At 36.2% G+C, this 19,804-nt stretch overlaps 1 protein-coding gene across 6 annotated transcripts; it reads left to right on the plus strand.

Annotated features, from left to right (window-relative positions):
* Positions 1-759: 759 nt before the first annotated feature.
* Positions 760-19,074, plus strand: map4k3b (mitogen-activated protein kinase kinase kinase kinase 3b). 6 transcript variants are annotated; one of them, XM_077239538.1, is made up of 33 exons: positions 767-1,013; positions 3,322-3,379; positions 3,692-3,782; positions 4,511-4,575; positions 4,668-4,723; positions 4,809-4,856; positions 5,226-5,268; positions 5,364-5,436; positions 5,550-5,681; positions 5,875-5,937; positions 7,415-7,496; positions 7,593-7,709; positions 8,083-8,161; positions 8,276-8,334; positions 8,417-8,457; positions 9,309-9,347; positions 9,674-9,727; positions 10,862-10,916; positions 11,001-11,175; positions 11,793-11,863; positions 12,278-12,319; positions 12,489-12,573; positions 12,688-12,767; positions 13,090-13,150; positions 13,261-13,378; positions 13,536-13,594; positions 13,730-13,833; positions 13,915-14,086; positions 14,225-14,293; positions 14,774-14,866; positions 14,971-15,041; positions 15,520-15,575; positions 15,658-19,074. In XM_077239538.1, the coding sequence occupies exons 1-33, from the start codon at positions 918-920 to the stop codon at positions 15,743-15,745; spliced, it is 2,595 nt and encodes an 864-aa protein (XP_077095653.1). In that variant the 5' UTR covers positions 767-917; the 3' UTR covers positions 15,746-19,074. The 6 variants fall into 6 exon arrangements, with proteins under 6 accessions (XP_077095651.1, XP_077095654.1, XP_077095653.1 ...); XM_077239535.1 differs by having other exon boundaries at positions 776-1,013; positions 11,001-11,274; XM_077239536.1 differs by lacking the exon at positions 9,674-9,727 and having other exon boundaries at positions 760-1,013; positions 11,001-11,274.
* The last annotated feature ends 730 nt before the right edge of the window (positions 19,075-19,804 follow it).

Below are 19,804 nucleotides of genomic sequence, written 5' to 3' on the forward strand. Positions count from 1 at the left end.
GTAATATGATTGTGGTGTGTATGGATGTGAGAGACTGGTTTGCATAGTATTCAAATTAAGACAGAATTGTTTTTGAGGAAAATATTATTATTATTTTTATTTACAAAAATGTTATCTCCCTCTTCAGTACTAACAGTGCCTTCTAAACAACTTTCTTGCTGTTTTTATGTTGTATAATGGTTGTGGTGCATTGTTGGCTCTTTCACAATGTTTTAGTCAGTTAGTTTTTTTCGTTTTTTTTCATTATTGCCACTATATTTTGCTAACTTTATATTTCAGCTTAATTTCTCATATTTGCTAAATAATTTATAATGTGATATTATCGCTAGTTCTTAGACAATTATACATTTATAGTTATTTTAGTACTAATTATATATTATTAGAGGATTTATTTTCATTATTATGAAGGTTTATTTGTAAGTAGTTTTGATGTGCTTTTGCCATATTAGTTTTTTTAAACATTTGCTTTTAACATTTTTAGCGTTACTTAGTTTAGTTTTTCTTTTAATCTTGATAATTAATTTCAGCTTTATTTCAATTCCTGAAATTTTTAATAGTTTTTTAACAATAACAACTGTCCTTGATGTTCCTCACAGACAGGACTTAGATTAAGCCAGGATTAGTCCTTACTTCAATTAGGACATTTAAGTAGCTTTTCTATTAAAATTACTTTGTTAAATTTTAATCGTGGCTTATATGCACAAATTTCTCTCCATCCTCAGTACGTGTGCTATGACACTTTGCTAGTGTGTCAGTTGCAGTGCGCATGCGCGTTGGAGGCCATGTTGTTGTAGTTCGGTGGTACTGGACCGTCGTATCCCTCCGTTACTGTATGTCTCTGCGATCATCACCCCCCTCCCGTTTTTGACACCGGGAACACGTAAATAAACCGGAGGGCACAAACGGTGACTTGCACAATGAATTTAAGCTTGGACCTTTCGCGCAGAAACCCACAGGAAGACTTTGAGCTGATCCAGAGGATCGGGAGCGGAACCTATGGAGATGTATACAAGGTAGAGATCAACTGGGTTTCAGATTTTAGAAAGCTACCGACCTAGACTGCACTTTTGGACATCATAAACGCATTCCAAACGGTCAGAATGCACCTATGGTGCCCAAAAATGCTGTATAGGTAGGCAGCTCACTAGGGATTAAGACGAAACCACTTAACTGACCAATGTAACCAGTTTATTCGGGAGACAACAGATGTGTGTTTAAGCTGGACCACAGTGTATCTGTGTTTTGTAGCAATTTTGCGTCTCGGATATGGTGTAATATCCTGAAAGGCTCTAGAGATCTTTGTTTCCATAATGCACAGGGCCTAGCAGGTCTATTTCACCAGCGAGAGCCAAAGCAGGGCTGTCAAACTCAAAGTCCTGCATCTCTTTATGTGATATGTGACATAAACAAATGCAAGAATTGACCAATATGCTGCAGAGAGACTGTGCAGTGGCAGATGGTCACTACTAAGGGGTGTTGCAAGGTGTTTAGGATCTAAGGGGAAGGGCAAGTGCAATCTTGTTCTTTAGAAACACTAAATGTGCCTGACTTTGGTGACAGGAAGTGGCTGAACTTTAAACTACAACTGTGTGAGTGTGTTTGCCCACAACTATGTCCATCCTGTTTGTTCGTAATTGTTCCCTCTTCCTGGGGTTTTATAGTGTGTGTGGGTTAGAGTGTGTGTTGGGTGTATGCCATGTAATCATGAACATTCACTCAATCCGATCCTTGTTGTAGGTGGAGATGTAGGACCAGAATAAACAAAACCACCAAGCAAAATAATAATAGAGAGAAGACTATATGAGCATTTCACAAATTCATCTGGTTGATTATTGCAATGTAATTTAATTGGATTGTTTACGTATGTTCCTTCTGCTTAGATTTATCAATTAGGTTATTTTAATAAAAAGTAGAAACAGCCCTGAGCTTATTTATTACAGCAGGACAGTGAAATGCCTCACTGCGATCGTAGAGGCCCTGTGTGAGTGTGTGTGCATGTGAAAGTTATTTGATGTTCTCCTTGTCCTACTTATTAGAGCCATCACAGCACTGTGAACATCGATACACACATTTCAGCTGCCTCTGTTCCATATTACTTGGAATGATGAATGCAATTCCATGTAAAACTAGGATAAAATGTTGGAAAATCTCTCTTTCTCTTTGTGTCTCTCTGATGACATCATCCTCACTTCTGTTTGGCAGACAGATGTCTCTCAGTTCAGTTTTATAGATGAGGCCTTTGTGAGTGTGTTTGTGCGTTAACTTGTCAGAGAACATGCAAAATACTGTGTGTATTCTAGAATATTCTGAAAAATATTCTTGTATTATTGATACACACACTAGTGTTCAAATGTTTGGGGTCAGTAAGATTTTTTTTCTTATGCTCACCAAACCTGCATTTATTTAAAAAAAATCAGTTAAACTGTAATATTAAATGATAATAAATTAAATGATAATAAATAATAGTCCAATTTTCTATTTTAATACTAATTGCCTTTATTTAAAAATTAATTTATTCCTGTAATTGCAAAGCTGAATTCTTTAGCATCATTACTCTAGTATTCAATGTCACATGGTCCATTTAAGAAACATTTAATATGGTTACACTTTATTTTTTTGGTCCCCTTTAGACATTCTGTTGACTATAAGTAACATTGCACCTACATGTCAACTAACTCTCATTAGAGTAGCAGTTCTTTGTTTACTAGTCTACTTCAGCCTTCTCATTGGATAGTAAACAATTTCTGCTCTCGAATCATTTTTGAGTTAACATTTTCTAAAATAATGTATAAAAATAAGCATGTATAATAATTCATTTTAACAATCTCATTTGTTGTTATTAAATAGTAGCCTATTTTTTATATCGGCCACTGGGAACCTTGCCCTCAGCATAAGCTACTAATTAAAATACTTTCTCCAATGCCAGCTTAATCTTCAGGGAGAACGATATGTATTCCATTTATAGGTACATCTATCCAAACAACTTAGCTTTGAACATTGCTTTTTGTTTTTGCAATCATCAATAATCAACAAGTGGGACTGTTTGTATGTCCAAAATGAGGGTAGATGGGAGGAATGTTTCGGAAACTTGTTTGATGTCACTAGTGGTGCAGAAATAGCAAACGTCTCCTTTTATTGTGGGAGCAGATTGATCTTTAAATGTGGGTCTGATCCATACAATATGTCTAATAATTATATCTAATGCATATAATAATGTTTAGAGAAATTGGGATCAGTGAGTTAGCATTTGGCATTAGCACTTGTTCTATTGAACATCTGTTGGGCTTATGGAATCACAGCTTTTATGCTCTTCTTTTCCAGGCTCGTAATGTCAGCACTGGAGAACTGGCTGCTATCAAAGTCATCAAACTAGAACCAGGTGAGCCAGCGCTGCTGCACACACAGTGCTGTTTAACCACCGGTAGATAGTGCCCTATCACTACCCATCTATACTTGAATAGTTAAATATTACAAGTATGGTGTGTTCATGCATGGTAATGGTGTGATTGTGCATGCATTGTAAATAGAAGCAGTGTGATCACTCACTTTTTAGCACAGAATTCAGTTTTCCATTCCATTCTGTTTTCATCAGTTTCAGTTTCTAGCATGGAACTGTTTTCTTATTTTAGTTTGTTTGCAACATTGCTTAAACCTGCTTTTTTACTGAATTATTTTGTGAATTGATTTGCAGGAGAGGACTTTGACGTGGTGCAGCAGGAGATTATAATGATGAAAGATTGTAAACACTCAAACATTGTTGCATATTTTGGCAGTTATCTCAGGTACGTGTACACACATGCAATCAAACGCCCTTATGTCTCTAGCTTCAATTAATATGTTTTATTCATTGTATAATGTAATACAGGGGCAGACTGGTTGTTCATTAAATGTTAAATGTTTTTTTTTTTTGCAATTAACTGTTTTACTAGAATTATACTACCGTTTAAAAGTTTGGAGTCAGTGAGATGTTTTTTTTTTCTGAAAGAAATTAATACTTTTATTCAGCGAGGACACATTAGTTTGATTAAAAATTGAAATAAAGACATTTCTAATGTTACAAAAGAGTTCAATTTCAAAGAATTCTAAAGCCTGTTTCTTGAGCAGCAAATCAGCATATAAGGATCATGTGACACTGAAGACGGGAGTAATGATGCTGAAAATTTTGCCATCACAAAAATAAATTACATTTTAAAATACATTAAAATAGAAAACAGTTATTTAAAATTGTGAAAATATTTCACAATATTACTCTTTTTACTGTATTTTTGATCAAATAATTTCAGCCTTGATGAGCATAAGAGACTTCTTTCAAAAACATTCAAAAATCTTACAGAGCCCAAACCTTTGATCGGTAGTGTATATTCTGTTTCTCTCTTTTTATTAATTGTTGATATTTTTCACTACCTGTTGAAGTACACGTCACAACCCAATATGCACCTCTTTTAAGCTGTTGAGGCCAGAAATGGTCTGACAATGCTTGATAATTGATGTCTTAATGTCCCTGTTTCAGGAGAGATAAATTATGGATCAGCATGGAATACTGTGGTGGGGGCTCTCTCCAGGATATATACCATGGTAACTATTGTTACCGATTCCAAAACGGGAGATTTTAATGCATTTATCATGTTGAGCTGTTCTCTCATATAGATGTATATCTGTATCTTCAGTTACTGGGCCGTTGTCAGAATCCCAGATTGCGTATGTATGTCGGGAGACCCTGCAGGTATATACACACATTTACTGATGCGTAAAAGTTCTTATGTGTGACAATTTTGAATGATTACTGTGGGTTTCTGTGTTCATGTCAGGGTGTTTACTATCTCCATAACAAAGGCAAGATCCACAGAGATATAAAGGTACAAACTGGACTTTCAAATATAATTAAATCTCACAGTGTTGACTTCATTTTCACTCATGTCCCACTCGATTGATGTTATCATGCAAAAACTGAGACAAATAAAGTGTTTTTTTGGGGGGGGGGAATGCTATTCTTGACAATTTTTATTGTGAATATTCAGTTATGCTCTAAAATATTTAATTGGCCAGTAATTGCTTTTGTGTAGAGTAAAACTTGAGTGAATTGTTTTCTTAAGATGGTTTTGTTCGATGAATTGGTCGAACTGGTTATTGGTCTAAATGATTCATTAATGAATTAGTCTGAATCAAATGAACATGATTTATTATCTTTCAAAATCGCTCACTGTGTCTCTACTCTTGTTCTGTAGGGTGCAAATATTCTGTTGACGGACAATGGCTACGTTAAGCTAGGTAAAAAAAGCACTTTATATGAATTACTTTGCAGTTTTTCATTTAAAACAGAACCACTGAATTTCTCTTAACACCTTCTGTTTGTCTCTCTCCAGCTGATTTTGGAGTTTCAGCTCAGATATCAGCCACTTTAGCAAAAAGAAAGTCCTTCATCGGAACTCCATATTGGTATGTCATTCCTCTTTTGTCTCTTGTGTGATAGGTTTTTTTTAATAGATTGATTCTTGTCAGCAGTGTAGTCACATGTATATCATTTCTTTTTTATGTGTCTTACTCTGCAGGATGGCACCTGAGGTGGCTGCAGTGGAGAGGAAAGGGGGCTACAATCAGCTGTGTGATATTTGGGCCGTGGGCATCACAGCTATTGAGCTGGCAGAGTTGGAGCCGCCGATGTTCGACTTACACCCCATGAGGTGTGTGTTCAGTTTCCTCCATCATGAGGAGTCCGTTGCTGCACAATGGATGTCAGATTCAACTAAATGAATTGCATCGTTTCATAGTTAATATATATTACACAGGTCACCCGTAGTATGACGACATTCTAGTGTTCTCCCTCTTTTCCACGTTTGTCTTACTTTGGTCCTATCTGTTGCGTTTCCCCTTTAGAGCACTCTTCCTAATGACCAAGAGCAGTTTCCAACCACCTAAGCTGAAAGACAAAGTTAAGTGGTAAGTATTTCTAAATGGTTCATAAGTACAGTTCAAAATTGAATGAGAAATACAAAATACACTACCGTTCAAAACTGTGGAGTTGTTAAAAAAAACAAGAATATTGTGAAATATACATTTTCATTTTAATATATTTTAAAATGTAATTTGTTACTGTGATGGCAAAGCTGAATTTTTAGTGTCCTCCAGAAATCATTCTGATATGCTGATTTGATGCTCTGGGCCTAGTTGTTCAAAATTAATCTGACTGGGTTTCGGCAATTGGATTGGATCAAACCTTGAAAATGGGTTGTTTCAAAAGAAAAAAAAAGATTCTAAAATCAGATTAGATCAAAAAATCCAATCTTGGTTTTGATCAGGATCAAATCATCAGTTTGTATTCCAAACTTTTTAGTACGATTGGGATACCATTGATCCAAAAAAAATCTGGATTCTACTGATCCCAGCGGAGGGTGGATTTCAGGAAAACATTTTTTATGATACTTTAAAACTGGTCAAAAAATACAATATTTATATCATGTAATATACACAAACATATTTTTAATTTTGCTCTTAATTAGTTTACAAGTAGTCTTTCGGTAGCCTACAGTAAAGAAAAAAAGTGAATTTGGTGCCATTAAATAATCCCGAAACAGTTGTAAATATCAAACAAATGTTAAAAAAAAAGATAATAAAAAGTGTTGTTTTTTTTAATCACTGTTTGTAATCTACATTGGCATAATCATATGAGATGAACATGTCAAAAGTTTTTTGCGAGCGAACACATTTTCTCGTGTGAATGCTACGCAAAACTTTTCTGAGAGAAAGCAAAAGCATTGAAATATTTTTTTCCCCGATCTCATATTTTTCCATCACCATGTCCATTTAGAGGCTCCGTAGAGCAATAGTATTTGGTAATCTGAAAAAGTGTGTATCTGGATCAGGGTGATTCAATACAATTTTGCTTTGAAAAACCGGCACAAAAGTAAGATGGATTACCTCATCCTGGTTAACAAAACATAGGAATTCCAAATCCAGAGCATTCTGATCCAGATTAAACTTTTTGAACAACTGGACCCAGGAAACATTTATTTTTATTATAAAAGTTTGATGATTAATGTTTTTGTAAAAACCGTGATACATTTTTTGCAGGATACTTTATTGAATAGAAAGTTCAACAGCATTTATTTACACTTTACATTTATTTAAAAACTCTTTTGTAACATTATTAATGTCTTTATTGATGGAATATTAAAATGCCAGTTTGTTGTTAGTGGGTTCTCCTAACCAGAAGGTCATTCACCTAAAAAGTTTTCCCACTACAAAAAAGTTGATTTATCACTCAAAATATAAATAGGCTGTTATTAATTCCCAAAATTACTTTAACGTTATGAGATATCTGCTTTTAAACCCTCTCTATTTGAATTCTACGCTTAGATTTATTCAAATGTTAGTTACATTTTTTTCATTCTCATCTGGTTTGTTTTGGTTCATGAAGGACAAATAATTTCCATCACTTTGTGAAAATGGCTTTGACCAAAAATCCAAAGAAGAGACCAACAGCTGACAGACTACTGCAGGTAAGATCTGCCCTTCCTTCAGAGAACATATATGATTGGCTCCATTGATCCACCATTTTTCAATAATGTTTCATTGCATCACTTCTGTTTTTGCAGCACCCGTTTGTTACCCAGCCGCTTAGCCGGACTCTTGCCATTGAGCTACTGGACAAAGCCAACAACCCTGACCACAGCACACACAGTGATGCAGAAGAGGATGACATTGACCCAGAGGTAATTCCATATATCTGACTCTTTCTTTACATTTTAACCATTGGGAAACCATGTTAGGGCTTTAAACTGAAGTACGGATTTCTTATTGGTTGTTTCTTTAGATGTAGATCCTAAGTGAGGGCAGACAGTTGGCTCTGCCAGCTGCCAGGTACAAGTGTGTCAGGTTTCCCGTGCTGCAGTGTGCATATGCGATTGTGTGTGTATATGAACGCATGAGAGTTTATTGGTTTTAACACGTAACGGCAGTGGCTTGCAGTGTTGGCTTGAGGAAGGATTAGGGTCTTGTAACAGATATTCAGAAAAGGTCTGTATATAACTAAGGGTTTTTAGCTTTCAAGTTTGAAAACTTAACTTGTGTTCTCTTTGTTTGCAGTCTCCCGTATCTGTTCCACATCGAATCCGCTCAACTAGCAGGAGCTCACGAGACGGAAAGACTCTGTCTGAGATTAACTGTAAGTCATGTGTCAAGCAGCCCTTGACTCACTGAACCGAAATAAACACAATCATTTTCAGAATACTTATAAACACAAAAAGAAATCTGAAGTCTATGTGTTGCCCTCTTCTAGTTGATAAGGTGAAGTTCGATCCACCTCTGAGGAAGGAGACCGAACCGCATCATGAGATGGTTTGACTCTCTGCCATTGATTTATTGTTGTTTAGTCTGTTTGTTTGGATTACTTGTCTGACTGTCTTTTTGATTCATCTAGGATCTACCGTTAGAGCCCCAAAGTATTCTGGGAAATAACAAGTGAGTGTGTTTTGTTCTTTATTTGTGAGACTATCTAAAAAAATTAATGAATGAATAAGGAATAGTCCAAAACTAGTCGATCTCATTGATCTACTAGTCAGTTGATAGATTAGAATAACAACTGACATTATCTAAAACTAGTCTACCTGACTAATCAACTTGGTTGTTGGTTACTAGTTGATTATGCAACCATTGTGACCAATCCCTAGTTTAGAATAACAAAATTGTAAATAAATGGTAATGGTTTGCAATAAGGTTCCATTTGTTAACATTAGTTAATGTATTAACTAACATGAACTAACCATGAGCAATACAATTTTTTTTTTTTACCTTTGTTAACGTTAGTTAATAAAAAATACAACTGTTCATTGTTTGTTCATGTTACTTACCAGTGCATTAACTAATGTTAACAAATACAACTTTTGATTTTAATAATGTATTAGTAAATGTTGAAATTAACATTATCAAAGATTAGTAAATGCTGTAGAAGTGCAGTTCATTATTACTTCATGTTAACTAATTTAGTTAACTAATAAATTAATTCCTTAATAAATAAAGGAATGTCTAAATCTGTTTTTGTTCAACTAGTCATTCATCATGACTCTAATTTAAACTAACAAATACTATATAAAGTAATAAGAGAAAGTCTACAACCTGTCACTAATCAACTAGTTTTGTTGTTGGATGACTAGTTGACTAGTCGCTTGTCAATTTGGTGTTGCAACACATGTCTAGTTTACTAATATGTTTGTGTATGTGTATACATACTAATATGTTTGTGCGTTTGTGTGAATGTGTTTTTATATATATATATATATAACAAGTTCTTTCTTTTATTCATTGTTTTTCAGGAGTCTATTAAAATCTGTTGCTGAGGAGCTCAATCAAAGGTACTCCCACTGTCACTTTTGATTGGTCAGCCAACCTGCTTTGCAAACTAATCACCTCTGCAGTCTCATCTCTGCTTGGCACTAAGAAGCTCTTACTGCTGAGTGTGTGTGTGTGTGTGTGTGTGTGTGTGTGTGTGTGTGTGTGTGTGTGTGTGTGTGTGTGTGTGTGTGTGTGTGTTTGTGTTTGTGTTTGTGTGTGTGTTTGTGTTTGTGTGTGTGTTTGTGTGTGTGTGTGTGTGTGTGTGTGTGTGTGTTTGTGTGTGTGTTCACTGCATTCTTCTCTGGCTGCTTTACCTTCTTAGCCTCACCCTCTTCATCTCTCTCAGGGGTCATGTGACACATTTAGAGGATGAGGAGGAGGATGAAGGTGATGATTTGCAGTAAGTGAGAGGAAGATGTAATGTGTAATGTTATCAAAAACACCTTTGATCATCCATGACTTCCTGTCTGTGTGTGTCAACTGGATGTGAGATTGAAGGATGTGCTCGGTTTGTTTTGTAGTGTGTCTGGTTTTAAGTTGCTTGCTGGTGCTCAAATGCATGATCCTTGTGAAAATATGCATTTGTGTTTGTAAGTTAATTTATAGTATGAGAGTTTGTGGTAAGCCAAGACACTTTAAGTATGTATTTTGTTTTATAAGATGCTTGGACATATTAACGTCACCAAAAATGACAATTCTTTTTTTTTAATGGGATATTGCAATTTATTCATGCACATCATTGTTTTTTTTTAGTCATTAGTGTAATGATTTCTTTATAATCATTAATCAAAAACATGAACTTGTCCTCCCCCTAGCAATAAAAACAACAACAATCCAATCAATTCCTGATGGACAAAATCAAGTCACGCCTTACATTTTTGCTCATTTAAAAAGCTGTTTAACTCTGATATAGCCTACGTCACAATAGGGGAGACGATCACAATTTCTGTTTTATGCCTACTTTAATACAACTACATATGCTATTACTTTTCTACACTATAAGACTTAAAATAAATTCTGCCAGATGACAAAATGGGCCAAAACAATCCTAAAATTTATTTTGAAAGAAGGAACCCAAGTATCATAAATATTTAGGACTGGGCTTTATTGACTCGGGACAGTAAGCAACATCCTATCAATCACATAGCAACACCCTGGCAACCTCCAGAGCACCCTAGCATTGTGACAATGAATTTTGCAGGGACAAGCACCACTCATCACTAAAGGATTGAAAGAGTAAACTCTAAGAAGTTCAAAATATTCTGCTCTGGATTAGGTAGATTAGATTTGAGCATGTTGTGCACTGTTTATGTGTCTTGTGTCCACATGACCATTTCTTGCTTGCCGGTTATAATTCTTTACTGTTTTTGACGTTGTATATGGTCTCTTTCTTCATCTGATTGTATCCCTGTATGCGTTTCCACTGTCCAAAGGAATTGTCCAAAGGTCCTTGCGTCCTTTTGTGTTACCATATCTTGTTTAGCAGTATGACTATAAATCATTACAATATGCTCTTGTGTGTCTGTGCCTACAGCTGTAACTCCACTTCAACCATGAGACCTAAAGTACCACCTCCTCTGCCACCCAAGGTAAAATATACACATACACTTCTCTGTCTCACAGACTTTTGACAGAATGTGTAACTCGCTCTCTTTCTCTTTATCACTTCTTAGCCGAAGCTTCTGTCTCCCGCACAGAACAGTACCGTCTCAGAAGACAATAACGGAGAAGGGACCATTAAACGTTGTCCAGCTTCTGGGAGCTCCACCCCTCCTGTTCGGCCTGCTTCCTGTGTGCCCCCCAGACCGCCACCTCCTCGCCTGCCCCCACACAGGCGTAGTAGTCTAGGTAACAAACCATCTGAGCACGCTCAGACAGAGCCAGCAGGGGATGATGGGATTTATAGGTTCTGGGAATGGCTTCATGCTGAACAACAGGAAGAACAAAGTAAGCTAAGCACCGTCCATTTGAGCGTGCCCTCTTGTGATTGGTAGACAGCCTTGCCAGTCTTCCTCTGTTCCTTGTGCTATTTTGGCATTAGTTCAGTCCCACAACATAGATAGCTGTAGCTTTGGTGTAGTTTAGTTGAGAGCTACTTAGTGTGACCTAGTAGTTAGCACAAATTATGCAAATAAGGTAACAAACATGCCCATGCTGAATCTGCTCTGTAAAATGCAAAAGTGTGTTAAATCGAGCTTCTGAATAAATGCCCAGTTAAGAATCTCTTCTCTATTATTTGATCATTTGATGAATTACCACTGCGTTAATAGAAAATGTACACAAATTCTTTTTACTACTTGCTTTCTGCAGGCAGTGACAGTGCAACCAAAAACAGCTAAATAGCTTATTTTTTTAAATACGAGTGCCTCTATAATGAGCCTAATTTACATAGGTGTGTCTTCGTTCCTTGAATGTGATTTCAGCTTTCAAAGGACTGATGATACAATGTGAGTGTTTATGTGCAGGTAATGGAGTTTCTGTTCAGGAGAATGGAGAGAAAGAAAAACTGGCCTCCCTTCCCTCATGTAGTCTAAAGGTGTGATTAATCTCCTTATGGTTATTTCGAAACATTTATGTTTTTTGATATATACAAATTTCCTTTTTTTTAATTACTTTCTTAATTCTAATTTTGTTCAAAAACATAACATAGAAATTCATCAAAATGGTTCAAATGCCAAGAAAGGGAAATATCTCTGCCTCCTTCATTGTGTTATTGTTATAATTCGGGTTGTTCTAAACCCCAAACTTAATTTATGAAACTGCAATGTCTGTGCTACGGACAGGAGGAGATAGATAGGTATATTTTGTCAGAGTGTATGGAATGTACAGTTATTGCCTTGTAATTACGATTCCCTGATTAAACAATGTAAAAAATAGTTTAACAAAACATATTCTGCTCTTGTAAACTGTGATAGCATCTTACAGACTTTATCTTTTTCTCTTTTTGTAGCTACCGTTTAGTAATGGCCTCCCACCAACCCCTCAAGTACATGTGAGTCATCCTGCTCTTCCTCTTTCTTTCTGTCTTTTCATCTCTCCATCTTTCACTCATTTTCTCGACACACCTGGATTAACATAAATGTCATTGCAACTACAATACATTTGGACCAATCAAACTCTGCTCTGCTGCCATGATGTTGATCTTTCTTTCTGCTCTGCAGATGGGAGCTTGTTTCTCTAAAGTGTTTAATGGCTGTCCCCTGAAGATTCACTGTGCCTGTTCATGGATAAACCCAAACACCAGGGGTGAGAAACAGCACATGCAGAGCTCAGGCATTCTCAAATCAAATGCTTCTTACATCATTATCATAATTATGGGTTTTGTCAGTTTTATGAGATTTTCTTGTGACACATTTTCAGACCAGTATCTGATTTTTGGTGCAGAGGAAGGAATTTATACCCTCAATCTGAATGAAATTCATGAGAGCTCCATGGAACAGGTCAGGAATAACTTCGATGGGCTTGGCTATATAGCTAAAAATGTTTTTGCAATTTAAAAAAAAAAAATATATATATATACAGTATATACACCCATGATCCAAATGAGCCAAAACATTATGACAATGGGCTTGAAATTTTGGCTCATCAGTGTAATATACATTGATTAATAATATACAAATATATAATCTATAGAAATATATAATCAATATTTATGTATTTATGTATTTACAGAGTTTATTTAATCAGGAGGAACCGACATTGAATTTTGATAATAATGTATTAAATGGGATTATTTATTTATTTTTGTTTGATTACATGCAGCTGGTTCCACGGAGGTGTACATGGGTGTATGTAATGAACAACTGGCTGCTTTCTATATCAGGTGAGATAAAACCAATAATGAAAAGATTTACATGCTTTTTTGAGGGATATTTTACTGTTTTAGCTTTACTATAATGTAATTCTATGCTCATATGTGTGTGCGTTCCAAAGGTAAAGCATCGCAGCTGTACTCTTACAACCTGGCGGGACTCTTTGAGCAAGCTCGACAGATGCAGAAGTTACCTGTTGCCATACCAACACATAAACTCCCTGACAAAATAATCCCACGGTATGATTCAGACTAATCCATTTCAAATCTTTTTATTTTTGAGTAGGAATTTTTTCTGATAAAACTCATAATTTCATTTAAATATTTTTAAATGCACATCCTATGAAATCTTATCATATTGCATTTTAGTACTGTCATGGTAATGCCTTTCTTTCAGAAAGTTTACGGTGTCCAATAAAATCCCAGATACAAGGGGTTGCCAGAAATGCTGTGTAGGTCAGTATAGATGCAGTTTTGTGTTGAAATGCCTACCAAATTATATGATCAGAACACTGCACATTTTTTAGGATTTGCACATAGTAAATATTCTTTGCACAGATACAGTCAACATGCTTCTGTATGTGTCTATAGTGCGAAACCCATACACAGGTCATAAGTACTTATGTGGAGCTTTCCAGTCCAGTGTAATGCTGTTGGAATGGGTGGAAGCCATGCAGCGCTTCATGCTCATAAAGGTAAGTGAAATATTGAGAAACACAATGTGAATCTATCAATAAATCTATCTAGTATAATCCTGTGTTTTTGTGTCTGTCCAGAGCATAGACCTCACCCTGCCGTGTCCATTAGAAGTCTTTGAGATGTTGGTGGTTCCTGAGCAGCATTATCCACTGGTTTGTGTGGCAGTCAGTAAAGGAAGCCACCCTGATCAGGTGGTCACTTTTGGCACTGTTGATCCCAATGCTGCCACCCCCGTGTTCACAGAGCCCGGTCAGTTTTACAGAGTTTCGCTGTGTTCAGAACAGAATGATTTTTTGGTTTGGATTGGATTGCTTAAAAAATGTTTGGAGCTTTTAGAGTGTTGCTCTTGGGTCTTGTATGAACCCTTGTTGTGTTTTGTGTTTCCAGAAACACCTCAGACATGTGTCATTCATGTGACTCAGCTGGAGAGAGACACTGTCCTTGTGTGTTTAGATCGTAAGTTAATAAAATATATGCTTGTATTATAATAAATAGTATAATAATTTTTATGAAATAATTTTTCTATTCTAAAATAATATTGAATTTAAATATAATAGCAATAATAATGAAACGCAATATAATGAAATATGTATATATTTATATACACTAATTAATTATATTTGGAATATTGATTATACTAATTATGATAGTTTTAAAAAAGCAATAAAACACTTTAAGCTGTGTTAAAGTTTTTTTTTCACCAGTAAAGGGCTAATTTTAGGCACAGTGTGATAAAACCACATGAACATTAGCCAAATTAGACAAATATCGAGAGAAATATCAATTGCTTACTAAATTCACACAGGATTTTTTCTCTCGGTATTTGTCAGCACTTGTAGCACAGATTCCTGTTCAAACAAGCATTTGCACAAGCTCAGTTCCATCTCTGAGAAGTCATTACTACATTATAATTAGTTTCTATTGTATATTTTGCAGGGTGTATAAAGTTGGTGAATTTACAGGGCAGGTTAAAATCCAACAGGAAGTTGTCAACTGAACTTACCTTTAACTTCCAGATTGAGGCAATAGGTAAGAACTCAATTAAGTTTTAAATTACGTTAAATAAAATCAAGACGGATGGGAGAATTGATTGTGTGCTTTGATTAATAATAATTTATTTGTCTTTTTTCAAGTGTGTCTGCAGGACAGTGTTTTGGCGTTCTGGAAGCATGGAATGCAGGGGCGAAGCTTTAAAAACAGTGAGGTGTGTTATGCCTGTGAACTTTTTTACTCAGTGGTTCTCAACTAGTTTTGCTGACATCAAGTGGAGGCCAAAACATACAACAGTGATTTTGATGGTTTCATGCGCATAGCATCGTGACACACCAGTTGAGAACCACTGAACTAGATTGTACATTCATAGCTGGTAACCAGTGCTCTTAGATTTAAAGTGCGGTCATATTTGCAAAATTTTAAGGGCAAAAAAAAAAAGTCTACTGTCCATTGTCAACAGTAGAGCAATTCATGAAGTCACTACCAAACCAAACAGCTTTCTGTTTGTCAATGCGGCGGCAAATTCACGTAACCAACTTGAACATGAGCAAAATCTGTGCGTGGAACATTTCACCCGCATGCAAAACAATAACAGGATTTTGGCCACAATTTTTCGCTGACCAATGATAAATGTGACCGAACTTTTAGACAAAATGTGTGTAGATGGTAACTGATGTTCTCTGCTTTAGATTACTCAGGAGATCGCTGATAACTCACGAACCTACAGACTGCTGGGTGCAGACAGGTGAGAGCTCACCAACACTTACACTATACCACAGCAGAGCCACAGTCAGAACGCTTCTCATAAACATTTCTGTCTTTCTCAGAGTGGTGGTGTTGGAAAGCAAACCGACGGAAGACCCCACGGCTCAAAGTAATCTGTACATCCTCGCAGGCCACGAAAACAGCTTCTGAAAACACACTGCCTTAAGACACACTACGTAATGCACGCAACAAAAGTCATATTCCTGAGACTTATACACCTCATTTTCATTTTTAAACTACGGAACACAACACTACTGAAAAACTTACACAAAGATAGCTGAAATAAAACACTACATATTTTTGGTTCAGTTTGATACCAGCCCCTGGAACCTCGTATTGATACAGAATCGATAATTAGTGCAAAGGTGCGTTCACGCCATGTTGAAATTACCATAATTACGTACTCGTAGAACTTGTAATTAGTCGATAGCGTTGCCATAGAAACGCATACTTCCCAGTCCGAGGATGTGAACAGCTTCGATTTGAAATTACGGTTAAGGGCTTATGTCGAATGCTATGTCACATGAACAAACAGGAAAACAGGTTTCATCGCACCTGCTTGTCGAAGAAAGTGAACTGACAGCGATATCTATGGACTTTCAGCTAAGTAATCAGCTAACCTAGCTATTTATTTTTATTGTTGACGGTTAATTCAATTTTAATATCCGTATAAATCAGTTATACTCATATTTGCTCGGCATCTTCAGTAAAAACAGCTCTATATTTTTGGAAACACATACAAAAGTGCTGAACCGGAAGTGATGCGACCTGTTTTACAGAATATGGAAGTTTGTTGCGCATAACCCCAATAGAGTGGTGCAGGTATAACGTCCCTTTGTAGGCCAACCGGCCGTTAGCATCACACTGGCTCCCTCGACAAAAATCCAATAGGATTTTTCCATAGGCTTTTGGATTATCGCAAAAAAACAAGTTCTGTGATCAACAAAAGTTTATGATACTTACACATTTTGTCCATTAAGATAATTTTCACAGATGGACACAGCTTTTATGAATTTTGAAGCCTAAATGCAGTCACCAGAAGTAAAAAGCTAAATCTAGGCTATAAACGAACTACACCACGGTCCCACGACTTCAGCGTCACCATAAGCTTCCGACAACACTTTCGGTTTTTATCTAAAATTATTTTCCCAGAACGTTAGAATTAGAATAGTTTGTAAGAGCACAATTATAAGCATAACGATGCTATAAAAGCGGACTGAGCATACCTTTTCGGCGTGATGACGTTTAATCTCCTCTACAGCCTCTGTAGTTTTTTTGTGTTCAACCTTCTTTTTCAAGACATGTTACAGCCTCAAATAATCAAGAGTGGGGTATTACTGATGTATTTTATGTCACAGAATAAAACGTGAAAGTGTCTTGACCTTGTTCACCACAGACCTTATTTCAGCCATTTAACCAAATACTCATTCAAAAAACCCATTGACTTGGGGACGATGCTGAAAGTGCTAAAATGCTAATTCGTTTGCGCCTTTTGGCCTACAAAGTGATGTCATAGCTGCACCACTCTATTATGACATGGTGTGAACGCACCACAAACAGACGTAGGTAGACCGTTTAAAATGCGTTATAGATACGCATAGCATGTAACGGTAACATTAAAAAATCTAATAATGGTCAAATCTAATATTTTGGGTACTGGCAAACTGCATAACCTTACTATAGATGCATTTCAATACACAGAAACAGTGCAAACTAAACTTGACACACTCCTTGATATACAACCATCAGATCTGTATGACTTAAATAACTAATGTAAAAACAGCAGTCTAGTACAACAATTGTCTAAAAGAGTAAACAAATTACCTGGCTTTTATATCTGCCATGATTTGCAGGTGTCGTACCATCTTGTTGGCTTTGTAGCTTTCAGTACTGCAGTGACAGTCCCGTAAACAGCTCCTCTCTGTGTCATAATACATTTCACAATTTACAGCCCAGTGGAACGCCAAAATGCGCTCTGTGTGAACCCGTGTAATTCCGAATTCTGTGACCCACCTAATTATGTGACCGTACACATAATGTTGATGTTAAGGTTAGGATTAGCTCAATACAGCAGCTACTACGGTCACATAATTCAGTGAGTCACAGAATTCGGCACAACTCATGTAAATCGAACCAACTCACTGTTTTTTTCCTTTCAAATTTATGGCGCCACTTTTTTTTTATCTCAAAAGTGCAGTAATATTAGTGGAATTTTGTGAGCAAAAAGATCCATTGTCAAATGTAGGGATCCATGAAGCACTGCTCACACAGAAGTAACTTTGAAACCAAACAGCTTTCTGCTGGTCGATGTGGGGAATTTATGTGACCAATTTGAACCCGATGGGAAATATGTGTGCAGAAATATTTTGGCTTATGAGAATTTGACGATCACAATTCCTATTTGAATGACTGGATTTTGGATATAGCTCCATATTTCATTATTGACAGCACAGGAACAGACAGTGGAACCTTAGAGTAGTTGTTCCTATTGTTTTATAAATTATGAACATTTTTGTTAGCACAGCCTTGGTGGATTAAGCATTGAATAATTAAATTATATATATTTGCTGCCCTATACTGTAACAGCATCATGTTTAGTATCATCATGAGCCACTTAATGAGAATAGAGTGATTTTAGAGATTTTATATTTCATTATTTATGCAGAAAAGCCAAGTGTCATATTTTCATTACCAAGCACTGTTATTGAAGGTTTGCACAATACGTTTGCTCACGTGTGCTTTTCTCAGCGTGCCGTATGTGTTAATGAGTGACTGCTCACTTACAGGCTGTGATTTCAATAGTAGATTATAACAGACAAAGAAAACCTATTTATCAGGCTCACCGAAAACTGATTGGACATAACAATGTCTTATTAATGCAGTATGTGTGTATATATATGAAAGGGGAAGTCAGAAAAAGAGCTCTTTCTAGAATGTAGCTGTCTGTGAAGCTTTCTAGCATCAGTTTGTATGGTGTCATATCTGAATACTATCTGTTCCATTTTTGTTCCAAAATAACAAAATCATGTTTTGTTTAGTTAAATGCGCACATTTAGCATGTCGGCTCTACCTCTAACATGCATTTAAAACCATTATAAAGAAGAAAACACTACTTCAAATAGAATATCTCCCTAACAGCAGTTTTAAACCCTGGTCTTGTCACATGGTCCATGATCCTGATTTTGATCTTGATCTTGATCCTGAATGAAACCATGTCTGAGCCTAATCTCCAGTAACCTTTACTCTGTATGTTTGAAAGAGTCACAAATGTGATATTGGATGCTTTGAGTACAGAGCGTGTGTCAAACTACTCCATGTCGACTACAGCTTCATTCTCTTGTGTAATGTGATGCACATGTCTTGTATATAGTGTAAAATAATTTGAGTTTTACAGACTGTATAAAGCCAATATTTTGTTTCAAATGTGAAACTCTTTTATGAGATTTAACACATTAAACCAAGGTGGAAAAAAGATAAAATGCAACTGAATGGTGTTATTTTTGTCAAACATACAGTCATGGTAGAAATTACCATGGGGGGGGGGGGGGGGGGTCACATTATGAAATAAATGTTTTTCTCCAAAACTCATTGGCCACGATTATTACTAATTCCCTTAATCTTCTATCACAATGAGTGAAACCAGAGAATAGAGTTCCGATGTGCACCAAAAGATTGTTGAGCTTCACAAAATAGAAACTGGCTGTAAGAGATAATAGTTAAAGAATTGAAATTTCACAACCATCAGGGCAATAATTTTTTTTAAAAATCCTCCGCTCTCATCCTAAAACCCTCGGGCATATTCAGTTGTCAGACACTACTGGAACTTCAAACAGGAACGGGTTCTGTGGTCAGATGAAACATGCAGATGAAAATGAAAAAAGCTTTTTGGCAGAAAACCCACCAGATGGGTTTGGTGCACACATGAATAAAAAGTACCCAATGCCCACAGTTAAGGGATAGTTCACTTAAAAATGAAAATGGTCATTTACTGACCCTCATGTTGTTCCAAACCTGTACGAGTTTCTTTCTTCTGCTGAACACAAAAGAAGATATTTTGAAGAATGTTGGTAACCAGACAGTTGACGATAGCCATTGATTTCCATGTCAATGTAACCCTCAACTGTCATTCTTCAAAATATTTTCTTTTGTGTTCAGCAGAACAAAGAAACTCATACAGGTTTGGAACAACGTGAGGATGAGGCCCGGTCC

Source organism: Siphateles boraxobius, unplaced genomic scaffold (assembly GCF_051911475.1).
Source record: "Siphateles boraxobius isolate OS27281-9 unplaced genomic scaffold, OSU_SipBor_1 22, whole genome shotgun sequence".
NCBI lineage: Eukaryota > Metazoa > Chordata > Actinopteri > Cypriniformes > Leuciscidae > Siphateles > Siphateles boraxobius.